General features: G+C 32.5%; 2 protein-coding genes across 10 annotated transcripts in view; one reads left to right on the top strand and one right to left on the bottom strand.

Moving 5' to 3' along the window:
• Window positions 1-3578: 3578 nt before the first annotated feature.
• Window positions 3579-11178, bottom strand: LOC132757316 (uncharacterized protein C7orf50-like). Of its 2 annotated transcripts, none has more exons than XM_060748569.1 (4): window positions 11043-11178; window positions 7861-8594; window positions 7257-7377; window positions 3579-5589 (listed from the first exon to the last, which is right to left on the bottom strand). In XM_060748569.1, exons 2-4 carry the CDS (start codon window positions 8572-8574, stop codon window positions 5528-5530), a joined length of 897 nt encoding a protein of 298 aa, XP_060604552.1. In that variant the 5' UTR covers window positions 8575-8594; window positions 11043-11178; the 3' UTR covers window positions 3579-5527. The 2 variants fall into 2 exon arrangements, with proteins under 2 accessions (XP_060604552.1, XP_060604553.1); XM_060748570.1 differs by having other exon boundaries at window positions 11047-11158.
• The window catches only part of LOC132757314 (caspase recruitment domain-containing protein 9-like), a 46452-nt gene continuing 44047 nt past the window's right edge, over window positions 11146-13550 (top strand). For 3 of the 8 annotated variants that reach the window (XM_060748567.1, XM_060748563.1, XM_060748560.1), the window contains exon 1: window positions 11146-11367. The gene's annotated coding sequence lies outside the window, so the exon portion shown is untranslated. The remainder of the gene's footprint in view (window positions 11368-13550) is intronic. The other 5 variants (XM_060748564.1, XM_060748565.1, XM_060748562.1 and 2 more) reach the window with 2 other exon arrangements.

The raw sequence follows: 13550 nt of genomic DNA, 5'->3' as shown, positions 1-13550 counted from the left end.
GGGAAAATTTTCAGAACTGGGACATATAAAATAAGAATTCCCCTAAGGATCTGTAATGGGTCCTCTTTTATTTCATATATATATAATATGATCTTCCAAAGAAATAAAAGAAATTTTCATGGAATTATTTGCTGATGATACAAACATTTCCGCATTCTGAACAACTTATTTTGAAGTACAAACTAAATTAGAAACTGCTTCTGACAATTGAATGTTAATTTCTGGTGTCAAATGAACTCTATGATTATAATAATAATAATAATAAAGGCTTTATTTAACAAGGCTACATATTGGCCAAAACGATCTTCCATATGTACCTCAACATATTTACAACATATTTACAACATATTTACATCAAATAATTGTACAAAAGACAATGTAATATTATAAAACACAGTATCAGCTAGTTATAAATGCAATGACAATCTAAACATAAATATTAACCATGAAAACTTCAGTCAACTTAATTATATAAATATAATACTATGGTACTTAACTAGAGTACTTTCACTTTATGTAAGCTTTTTTGAATTTTTCATAAATTAAGACTGGTGTACATAGATTGGTATATTATTCCAGATTTTAGTTATAGAATATGTCACTAAATGCAAAAAGAAATCAAAGGCAATGGCAATTTGTTCATCAAACAAAACAGGTTTCAAAGATTTGTTATTATGTACTTTTGTCTTGTCTTGACACTGTAATATGTTTCATTGTATATTTTCTTGGCACTATGTTTCATTGTATATTTTCTTGGCACTATATCAATTTCTTTTCAATATAAAAGTCTATATGTTTATGCATAATAATTCACGTCATTCATGACTGTAAATTGTTTATGATAATTATGTATATTTTATGAGGCCCACAGTGCAGATTGCATTTGTTGCACTGTGTAAATACTTTAATATTATTGTTAGGGATGAATAGTTTATGGAGCAGACACAAACTATATACCCTCCATCAAACAATGACCTTTGATCAATAAGTGTGACCTTGACCTTCAAAGAAGGGGTCTGGGTGTGGAGTATTATGGAAAATTTTTTCAATATTGAATAATTCCTTGATGAATGGAAGAGGTATAGACTGGACACTAAGAGTGACTGACAAACAGAGGTGGATTTGAAATGGAACAAAGGCAACAATGTCGCATTATACGCCCGTCACAGAAGCTTTTGACAGAGATGTGGGCATAATCGATAAGCATATAGCAGATATTCTCTGGGCAATATCCAGAAAATATCTGGATATTTTATCATCTCTAGTGATTTTTTTATCTGAATTTTGACCCCTATGTGTGACCTTGACCTTGGCCACAGGGACCTAAATTTTGCATGCAACACTCGGCCTCCTCCATATGTGTAGGAGATATGCTCTGGACAAAATCTTTATATTTTATCATCTTTAGTGACCTTGACAATCATCTTTAGTGACCTTGACCTTGCACATATTAACCTAAATTAAACAAGAGCCATGTCAACATGGCCATCCCCCGCCGAATGTGTTTGCTCATTGGAAGAATGTATATGTAGTACAGCAGAATAATTCCATTTTAAGAGGTCTTTTGGTAACGAAAACTGATGGCTATAGTGATTACAGATTTGAAACCTTTGTGAATACTGATGGCTGAAAATAACAAAGGGCAAAAACTGAAAAATAGTGCAGGGTAGGTTATCATTCTTGTGTGCTGCATCCCTCCTCAGTAAAATCTATCCACCTATGAAGTTTCAAGTTGATACCTCAAATACTTTTTGAGAAAAAAATTGAATTGAAAAATTAAGTATGAAAAATAACAAAGGACAATAACTCAAAAATTATAAAAGGTAGAGTTATCATTCTTGTGCACTGCACTCCTCCTGAGTTAGATCTATGCACCTATGAAGTTTCATAATGATATCTCAAAGGCCTTTTGAGTTATGCTCTGGACAAAAATTAATTTTGAAAAATAAAAAAAGGGCAATAACTAAACAATTATGCAGGGTAGAGTTATCATTCTTGTGCACTGCACTCTTCCTCAATGAGATCCATCCACCTATGAAGTTTAAAGTTGATACCTCAAATACTTTTTGAGATAAGCTCTGGACAAAATAGTATGAAAAAGAACAAAGGGCAATAACTCAAAAATTGTACAGGGAAGAGTTATCATTCTTGTGCACAGCATTCCTCCTCAATAAAATCTATCCACCTATGACATTTCATGTTGATATGTCAAACACTTTTGAGTTATGCTCCACTCAGGTGAAAAATTAAGTATGAAAAATAACAAAGGGCAATAACTCAAAAATTATGAAAGGTAGAGTTATCATTCTTGTGCACTGCACACCTCCTGAGTGAGATCTATGCAGCTATGAAGTTCCATGTTGATATTTCATAGGCTTTTGTAGTTATGCTCTGGACAAAAAACAATTTTGAAAAATAACAAAGGGCAATAACTCAAAAATTATGCAGGGTAGAGTTATCATTCTTGTGCACTGCACTCCTCCTCAATGAGGTCTATCCACCTATGAAGTTTCAAGTTGATTACTCAAATACTTCTAGAGATATGCTCCGGACAAAAATATCGGATGGAAGGACGGACGGAAGGAAGTGCGGAAGGTCGGCCGGACGGAGACTATTTCTATATCCCCCGCCGCCTTTTCGGTGGGGGATAATAATTCACACCAGTAGTCATGATAATGACTATTTGTGTTTCAATCCCTCAATAAATGATGACTAAATGGTCCCAATACACATTTTCATCTGAACTTTGACCCGTGTGACCTTGACCTTGGCCGCAGGGCAGAGCTGCATTACTGGTACTGGTACTGCAGTACCTACTGCAGCGATTTTGCAAGTACTGGTACTGATACTTAATTACTCTTACAAAACTTTGCTACTACTGGTACTGCATTACTGTCTTTAAAAGTGGTACTGCTACTGCATTACTATGCAGTACTTTTGGTTTTGATAAAAATAGCATCAATTTTTTCTCTTAAAATAAAGCTGTAAATTATATTATTTTATTTTTGTGAAAAAGTAAGTTCCTAAATCTATAGATAATTTGCTGCAATATTCCTTCAAATGTTAACATAGTATTCATCATAAAAAAGCACCAAAGACTTTAAGTAAAAATTAAATTGAGATAAACAGACTCAATAACTCTTTACCCTAAAAGATCCTTATTAACATAAGTTATTACTTTGTATTTACTAGTAAAAGAGCAAAATAATCACTAATGAATTGCTTCTATTCTAAATAATCCTATTTCAAGTTATATTGTTAGCACCATAAAAAGTTGTTATTTACTTTGGTATAAATTGAACAGAGGTGTGAAGGTGTGAAAGCTGGCAACAAAAGACTGTTATGTTTTAAATGAAAGATGATTGCATTGTATTACAGTTGACTGGTTACTAAACAATAAGATATGACATGAATATATGTTGTATATTCAATCTTTATTTTAGTCTCATCAATGTACATACATACAACAATATACATAGAACACATATAACATGATTTAAAAAGTACATTGCCACTCATATATTTGAGTTATAAGAGACTTTAGTAACAATTCAACGAATAAAAAGACTTACGTAATTTCTGCTATATATACTATATGCATGCTTATATCGTTAAAGCTAAGAAGCAGACACTAATCGCTAAATAAAAAATCATTAAAAAAACATTGTACATATTGTTTGTAAAAAGTATGTTAAAACTATAAAGTTGTAAACATGTTATGTTAACTTTAAAGTAAATTATGATTTTATTTCTTTGCTGTATAATATTTGCAATTATTTGTTTGACACTGTATTTATTCAAACTTTGATGAACATATAAAAGTAATGGTACTGGTACTTAATTACTTCACAAAAAAAAGTACTGGTACTGCAATACCAAGCTAAAATCTAGTACTGGTAATGGTACTGCATAATTTGCCAAGTACTGGTACTTAAGTACTACACCCTTAGTACTGATGCAGCTCTGCCGCAGGAACCTAAATTTTGCATGCGACACTCTGCCTCACAATTGTAACCATTTGTTCCAAGTTAACGCAGGAATTGTGCAAAAGTAACGCAGAATTGTGCAATTTAGTGGCTAAAACGATGTAAAAGTTTTACTCCGGACAAGCATTATTCTATAACCTCTAAGTGTGACCTTGACCTTTGACCTAGAGGCCTGGTTCATGCGCATGACACGGCTTCTCACAGTGGTGAACATTTCTATGAAGTTTCATTAGAATCCCTCCATATGTGTAGGAAATTTGCTCTGGACAAAATCTTTATATTTTATCATCTTTAGTGACCTTGACAATCATCTTTAGTATATTATATTATATTGCACATATTAACCTAAATTACATGTATCACAACAGTAGTCATGATAATGCCATTTGTGTTTCAATCCCTCAATAAATGATAACTATATGGTCCCAATACACAGTTTCATATTTTTACCTGAACTTTGACCCTATGTGTGACCTTAGCCTTGGCCGCAAGGACTAAATTTTGCATGCAACACTCCGCCTCACAATAGTGAACATTTGTGCCAAGTTATATTGAAATCTCTCTATCCATGTAGAAGTTTTGCTCCGGAAAAGCGTTTTTCAATGACCTCTAAGTGTGACCTTTGACCTACAGGCCTGGTCCATGCGCGCGACACAGCTTCTCATAGTGGTTAACATTTCTATGAAGTTTCATTAAAATTCGTCCATGGGTGTACAAAAATTGGACGCCGCCCGCCAGGGGGGAAATATAATACCATCCATTTTCAAACGGGCGTATAAAAAGGAATAAAGGGCCGTTCTTTTGTTATTTCCTCTTTTAAAATACAGTGCCATAGAACCCTTACTCCATTGTTATGGAATTAACACTATTGTTCTCTTTTGTTTTACAACATGTTAATACATGTATATGGCATTAAGCATTATATCAAGTGTTAAAATCATGAAACACTGTTTTTCCAATATTGCTGCAAACAATGACCCTGGGTTCAATAAAGGCCCCAGCCTAGCTACTATCTTAGCATCAACTAAAGTAGTGAGTCATCCAAAACATTTTTGTAAGAATCCAGGAACATTCCATGCTATCATTACATAATTGAAATGCAAACAAACTGTTTACACACTCTAAACTAGTACACCTCTAAATGCTTTGACAATACAATGTATTTCAAGAATCAGAAGTGATACAATGTTTTCTTTAGCATGAAGAAAACCTAATGTGATGCTGATGTAACATGTTTCAAATAATCAAGTTGGATTTCATCACTATTTATTACTACATATATTTTGTTTCCAGCCTGTTTTTTTTTAAACACCATCCCTCCTCTCAGTCTGTGATATCTTTCCTTGCATTATTTAAAGCAAGGACATACACCGCTACTAATTTTCCACATGGAATCCAGTACCCTGAGTTGCTCTTTTACATGCCATATTCAAACTCACATGATGTGCAACTTATTTAAACCACAAAGCTTCATCGCAATAAGGTTGAACATTGCTGGCATATGCTCCATGATGTCTGTGATGATTTCAATTTCGGTTAACTCAGTCTGACAGTAACTGTATTATCTGTCTGGCTCGATCAGTTATCACTGATGATGATGATTCTGCAAGTAATTATACAATATAATTATTTATTAACAACAACATCAAACAATGCAAATCAATATTGAATTGAAGAGAAGAAACTGGTCTCCTAAAGATGAAGACAGAACAAGGCACTTTTCAAGGCAATGATCATTTGCTGAAAGACCTACATTGTATTTTCAAGTATAAATATATTAAAGGGAGACACAGGCAAAATTTTCATTTCTCAGTTTTTAATTTTTCATTCATTATTCTGTAAATGCCATCAAAATAAATATATTAGACAGTCAAAGGAAAAAAACTTATCTCCATATAAAGAATAAAATGGTGGTTTCCTAACGTGACCCGCGTGGGTCAGGTTAGAGGCCTAGCATTTCACAAAAGTTGTCAAAGTGAACTCTAGAAATGTCAAATGAATGACTTAGGCTTGCTTCAATCATACAATATCCAGAATATCTGTTATTGTAACTTCAAGGGTTTGTTCAAGTCACCTGACTTGTTTTAAAACTATTTGGTGATTCTATTGGCGTCTAAATTTTTTTTCAACATATATAGACATATTTACGCTTCAAACCCAAAATATATAGAATTTAAACAGAAATTCATGCTGAAACTTCAAGAAAAGTCATTTAAGCTTGATTTGAGTACATAAGATCATTTTAATATTTTTTGTCATTATTTTGCCTGAGTATCCCTTTAAGCTTAAATTTGATAAAAATCAACTTCAAAATTTTTATAGCTTGATTGACTAATAATTTAGATAGGCATGGCTTCCCCATTTTCTGATAACAATATTTAAATATATTTCAGCCGACATATCATTCAAATGATTACCTGTTTATGTACACTGCATATCTTTCACAAAGTACAATGTTATATACAGGTAGGATACTAGGAGTAAAGATTAGAGTAATTTCATTCGTTGATTGGCACAATGCCAGTATTTTCAATTTTAAGCAACAATAAAAGACATCCATATTTGTATACTTTAGCTTGAAAATTTTGTAAATGTTTATCGTTAGAACCGAAACCGGTAGATTATCAAATAACTGAACTTGCACTGGTGTTGACATGTAGTATTTCTTCATTTTTATCTTGTCTTAATTTCCTTTTTTTGAAAAAATATGTAAGGAAAGAGGCATGAAGTCCACAAACAAGAATTACTCAGAGAAATACATACCAGATGTACTTGTTTAGGGTCAGAGACCCTAAAGATAAACATGTTTGAAATTGAAACTACATGCATGCATGTGGTTTGGCAGATCCATCAAACTTGCACCAAGAATTTTCAATGTTATCGAAGGGGGAGAATCTTGTTTGTTTGTTTGTTTGTTTGATTTTACGCCTTTTCCCAACAGTAATTCAGTCATATAGGCGGGGGGAGAATCTAGGAAAAACTGAATAGTATTATCTTCATTGGAAATAAAACTAACATGCAACCCAGGAATTTTCCGAGTTCACATGAGGTAATATTCTGTTATGCTAAATTAATTAATTAATGCATGCTTAATTAAAGGCCTCTTATGGTAAACAAACTAAATGATCCAGAAGAAATGTGTCAAAATGCAAGTGAATGTCTTCAGTTGTTAATGAGATATAGTGCCACACACAGAATATAAACCAGGTGTTTCGCAAAGATAAGTAGCATAGCCTCATATTCAGTTAAATAGATTTTAAGATCGCAAACCTTCATCATTTGATTCGGGCTTTTCAAGAACCTTTTCTGCTTCTGACACAGTGACTTCCCTTGATTTCCCTTGTAAACCTTCAAGATACTCGAGCAAGATTTCAAAACTATCATCCTCAACCTGAAACAATCAATAAACTTTACATACTATATGTTTAATACAAAATATTGTTTAATTCATTTCTTATCAATTTGTGTAAATTCAATTTACCTATATAACTAATTTTTTTGAGACCGTTGTCTGAATACTTTTTGCTTGCAGGAAAATTTTGCAAATTGCATACTGTTAGAAATCATCACAAGACAGCACATTTATGTAAAGTTGTAAACTAATAAGCAGTTGCTGGTTGCTTTGCCCAAAAAAGAATTTAAAGAGGTCATATAAGACAAAAGTCACTTAATACATGTGGTCACGTGGGCAAGTTAGACTGTACTTTGATCTTGATCATGCAAGAATTTGATTGCAAACAGTTTTATTCAGTAACCATGTAATTTATATTACACTTGACAACTGACCTACAATTACAATTATAACCCAACAGCAAGTCTCAGGTATGTTTTTCCTATGTACATGTAATAGAGGTATAATAACAAGGAAAATTACCATTTTCTGATCATACATATTTTGTAACAACCACACTTGTCTAACTTTCAAGAATTTCCATTCATCTTTGCTATTTTTCCATTGATTCAAGTATTCAATAGCAGCCTTCTGACCTGAACCAGCTCTGTCAGCATTTTGTTGCTTTAGTTTTTGTTTATCTAACTTCTTTTGTTTTCTTTTTTCCCTCTTTTTCTCTCTTATGGCAGCTTTTTCTGGATCAACTTCCTCTTCCTCTCCAAGTTCGTGTTGTACATGATCAGTTTTATCTGACTCTGCAATGACAGCTTGCTCATCTCCATTCCTGTCTGTATTTTCCTTCTTATTTCTTTTATTTTTTCCATGGACATTACTTTTATTATCTACATTGTCTAAATTCTTATTGTTAGGTACTTGGTCTCTACCTTTTTTTGCCTCCTCTACCTTTTTTGCCTCCTCTACCTTTTTTGCCTCTTCTATCTTTTTAGTATTTTCAACGTCAGTTTTTTCTGACCTCTTATTTTGTACTCTCTTTAACTTTTCAGTCAGCAGATTTTGCATGCTGGATACCTTTAGATTTAAATCATTTGCCTTTTTTTGATGCACTTTCTGTTTTCCTGATGATTCTATCTGACGGTCATTCTGATCAGCAGTAAATTCAGAATCTTTATTCTTCTTCTGCTTTTTTTTCTTAATTTCAGTGTTGCTGTCTTGATTCTTCATTTTTCTTTTATCCATGATGTTACTTATTCTGTGATCTGAAAAAGATATCATCAGGCATATAATTAAATTATAATATATCTATAACATAAAACATGTAACTGTGAAAACAAATACAATGCAAAAGTTGAAATAACGTGTTGATAACTTTTTTTATCTGGCTGTGTTATTGAAAGTTTGTCGTAGTTTTATCACTAGCATCTTGTACTGCTTCATTAACAGTGATCATAGGTCATGTTTTGGAGTTTTAAAAAACTACATTAGTTAATAAACTATCATAACAAATATTTAAAATAGTAAGAATATACCTTAACATATTAATTCTATGTAAAGATGATAAACAATAATTTATTGATAGTATATTTTCAAGGGATATTTCTATATCTTTGACAATATATTCTGTTTAAATAATATTTTTATGCCCCTGGGCATACATGTATAGTAAATGAACTGTTTGCCCATACATCCCAGGCTAACATCTTATAGATTCCCTATTTTGAAGGTAGATACCTTGGATACTCCACAAATAAACTCCACAAACATTGAGGGAAATCTTCTACTTTTATGTAGAGTAAAATAGCTCACTAAGGTCAAAGTCACTGGTGCTAAAAATATCTTTAAAACTTTAGCTCATACAGCCTATATTTATTGACTGCTGTCTTTCATATCTGGTTGACAAATACCAAATGCAGTCTCTAACTTTTGAGGACGTTTGGGGTCACTCAGTCCAAGGTACATAAAATAGATAATTACACTTTTGCTTGTACAGCTTTTAGTTATTGACCAATAACTTGCAACAACTAGATCAATAAAGACAAAGATGTAAAATATATTTGGCAGTATATTATCCATCATTTTTCAGGGTTTTTTTTTTCCAGCATTTTGGGAACATGACCCATACCAATGGCATTGGGTACCTCATGTTGTCAATGTCTTGACCTGAGAGAAATTAAGATATTTGTATTTGTATTGGAATTTCAGTGATGGTCTGTTAAAAATTGGAAAAAATTGCATCATTTAAATTTTGCAGTGATTAAATGAATGCAAATAATAACTGTCTAGAATGGCATCCGCAAAGGTTTAAACACCATAACAGTGAAGCAGCCCTTTAAGGTCAGTGAATTCAATCAGTCAAAGAATAGCATAAAGCTATGTTGGTTATGTATATGCTATGTTAATTATGGAGAATTAGCCATTTCTTTTGTATCTTATGTATAAAGGCTTTTGGGGTTATTGTCCTCCTGGGGAATACTTGTAGTCCCTTACAAATATCTTTAAGTATAAAAGACAGTACCCATCCATGAAGTCCAACTAATTATACTGTGCAACGAGATATTGCGCTATTTTGTGTCTAGGCAATATAATGCTAGATTCTGACCTAGAACGAAAATATCTCAGAATCTGGCTTTGGCACGTCAATATATTTTGACTACCATCCAGGTGAAAAGTACTCATTGTATGATTGATACCTGTAATACTGAACGGCCTCTGAGAATTAAACAAGCCAAAAATCTATGTTGTTAAATAAGTTAGTAAATTTTTGAAAAAATGATCAGCTTTCCCTTTCAGCACTCAGGCTGCATTCTTTTTCACTTCCCTCCCCTTTCTTGTGCCTAAATCCTAAGAATATAAGTAAGTCTGCTTGACTTGGGACACAATTTTGATGCTGTCGTTTCTCAATACAATATCGAGAATACTTCAAGGTACACAGGAGGGGGATATAGTCAATAGGTAAAGCGTTGGACTGTGAATCTGACAATTGGGTTTGATTTCCGCAAGGTGCAGGTCACTTTCGTTGTGATTGATCATGAAATCCTTTCTACGGTCATTCGCACTGTACCTCTGCTCTGGCATGAACAGAGGTTTCAGTTCCTTGCAAAAGTGAAGGCAACTAGTACTGGTAAACTGCTTGACAGCCTGCCCATGAACTGTGGTTGAACTGTGCTCTGGCTTACTGCCGTAATCTGGAGTGAAAACTACCAACACCATGGTAGTTGTACCAGGATGACAATTCCTAAACAGCCTTACCCAGTTTTTACCTTACCTTACTATAAGGTACAAAATACAAAACCATCGTTGAAATTAAATATAAAAAAAAATTTTTCCACTATCAAAATTATAGTTATAGAACTATAATCTTTAATATCTATATTTTTTTATATAATTTTATCGGCGGTTTTGTATTTGGTACCTTATAGTAAGCCTTAGAGTGTTGAATTATTTTTTTTCAGGGTTGTAGTATGAGTCCAGGGGCAGATAGGGATAGGGTGTCCAAACACTGATACTGCCACCTGTGTATACTGTATGTCAGTCAGATTACATTTGTTTTGCCTTTACCTGTTTACAATGCTTTACCAATGTCTACAGTATGATATAAATTACATTCCTGGTACATGCATGCACGTGTAATATATTATTTTAAAAATAGTTGTGCTCAATGTGAATTCTTTTACATCGAATTTTAGAAATAAAATAGAAAGTCATACCTACTAAACCCAGCTGATAAACTACAATCACATTCACACGTTGTTTATGTTTTCACAAGAGTTATCTTCCTTTAAATCCTTAATATCAGACGCTTGCCTCAAAAAATATAAACAAGGAAGTAAAAGTTCAACTTAACATGAAAGAATAACTTTAAAGTGGGTTGACCATGTGCAATCTTTGAGTTTAGATTGTAATGTCAACATGCCATATCCTGTTTGTCATGACACGCTGAACTGAATGAACCAATCCCATTTAAAAGGTGTAATAGTAGAGTTACCGTCTGGTTTATTATTCGGATAGCCTACACTACAGTACTGTAAAAAGGTATGAAAATTAGAAATTTTGTAATTCATTATCATATGATGCATATCAATATTAATTATAACTGCTATTATCAGATTATCTTCCAATTTTTTTACCTATTTTCGGTTAATTAATATTAAATGAATATCTTCTTATTAATATTTATTTCAATAAAATTAAGTTTTATTGAATCATAGAACACAAAAATAATATATATGATAATGCATTTTAAATTCTTAATTAAGAGTGGCAGTAATTATTTAATTAAGTGACATGTAGAATAAAATCCTGGAATCAGCAACAGATAAAAGTAACTGAAAGTTCCGAGTTCATCCAGGGAAAGTAAACTACAATCACACGATTTGTAATATAATGATTCCCCACAGTAATGATTAGCTACAGTTAAATAATGGTTTACAACACATGTTAAAATACAAATTTTCAAACTGTTGATGAAATCCTTTTAATTTTTTCCATTTTATGTTTCGTGTGTTAATTAATTATGAATTAATTATCAAATGGAAAATTATAAAAAAACGGCTTTTATTGAATAAAAATACCTGAAAACAATCACATTTTGATACCAAAATTGCATAACACAGACAGACAGATAACTTTATACCTATTTCTTTCAGGTATCACAATTTAGCAAAAAAAGGGAATATTTTAATATCAATTAAAAATTTCACAAACAATCTTGATATAAATGTAAAGCTTGTTAAAATTAAAGGTGCTACAGTTGTTTTAGAAATATATCTATTAATATGAAGAGGATATTTTTTCGTTTGAGTGAAATATGGAATATATTTTCATGTTCAGGCATATGAAATTTATAGAATTTTATTGTGCTATTCCATATTCCTCGAAAAATAAAAAAAACAACACTTTATTATTTAACTCTACCTGCGCAGTAATACATTGATTAATTATTAGTGCTCGCCAATTTTTTTAAGCCAATCACTGACGAGGATTTTTCAAATTTTCAGGTTTCAAATCTGAATAGAACAGATTTTATATAAACTGGACGTTTTATATTATAAAACGCAAGTGGGCGGAGCACTAAGCCGGTTAGAGTGCATATTGGATGTTCTTCGTAAAAAAGAAAGCTACAGTCGCTTCGCAAGCTCCGCTCCTTTTAAACTTTCTTATTTACGAAGAACACCCAATATGCACTCTAACCTATACTACTATACTAGGTGCCTGACATGGTTCAAATTCAAACACAATTCAGCATAGCCATATTGAACAGTTGAGTGTTTTGAAAAACATAAGCAGATAATTTCCTATGATTAAATGGATAGCTGATTAGTTACTAATGGCAACAGAGAAACATTTGAGAATGAAGTCCCAAAAATAAATATGAGTTTTTCATTTTGTCTTTCACAAAGATGAAATATATTTGGCTGATATAGCACCATATTTTATGAGTAAAATCAAATAACTTATAAAATTCTTACATCAATTATCGTAATGAACACGTATATTTCTTTTTTATTTAATTGTTATTATTATTTTTTTTGCAATACTAAGATTTTTATATTTTCTTAAAGCAATAATTGGTACATGCATGAATTCATTACTAATATTAGCAGAGTAATATTTCGTTCAGGAACATTTTATTCTGTTTACACATGATGTTTGTATTGCTAATGTCACAGGGTGAGAAAACACTGTCCCATGACTCTACTGACTGAGCTATCTGGCCGCTTACACATCTTCTCCCCTAAATAGTGAACTGTTCTGAACCATTACATACTCCCCTGCTGTATTGAAATTTGTCCCCGAATTTCACAGAGGTACAGAGCAATGTAAATTAAACTCTGAGTTATATGCAGTCACAGTCCCCGTTGGGTGCCAAATGTCACAGGGTGAGAAAAATGTGCAGCCTGACCAGGACTCAAACTGGGGACCCTCGGAACACCGTTCCGCAGCTCTTCCGACTGAGCTATCTGACCACTTACATATCTTCTCCCCTAAGTAGTGAATAGTTCTGAACTGTGACACTTATGTTACAACTTTTCTGAGAATTCACAGAGCACAATAAGTTTATGAAAACTATGGCTGACATTGAATACGGCAATATCGATATATCAACAATATTTATCATCCGATACAATATCGATACACACTTTCAAATATTGATACAAGCTAAAATTTATTTAAATCTGTTAGTGAATATATCTCTTTATTTTGCCTAATAAGAG

The sequence above is a fragment of the Ruditapes philippinarum genome, unplaced genomic scaffold (assembly GCF_026571515.1).
Source record: "Ruditapes philippinarum isolate M1 unplaced genomic scaffold, ASM2657151v2 ctg3234_1_1_1_1, whole genome shotgun sequence".
Lineage (NCBI taxonomy): Eukaryota > Metazoa > Mollusca > Bivalvia > Venerida > Veneridae > Ruditapes > Ruditapes philippinarum.
The sequence above is the reverse complement of the archived record's forward strand: the minus strand, read 5'-3'. Positions and strand labels throughout refer to the sequence as shown.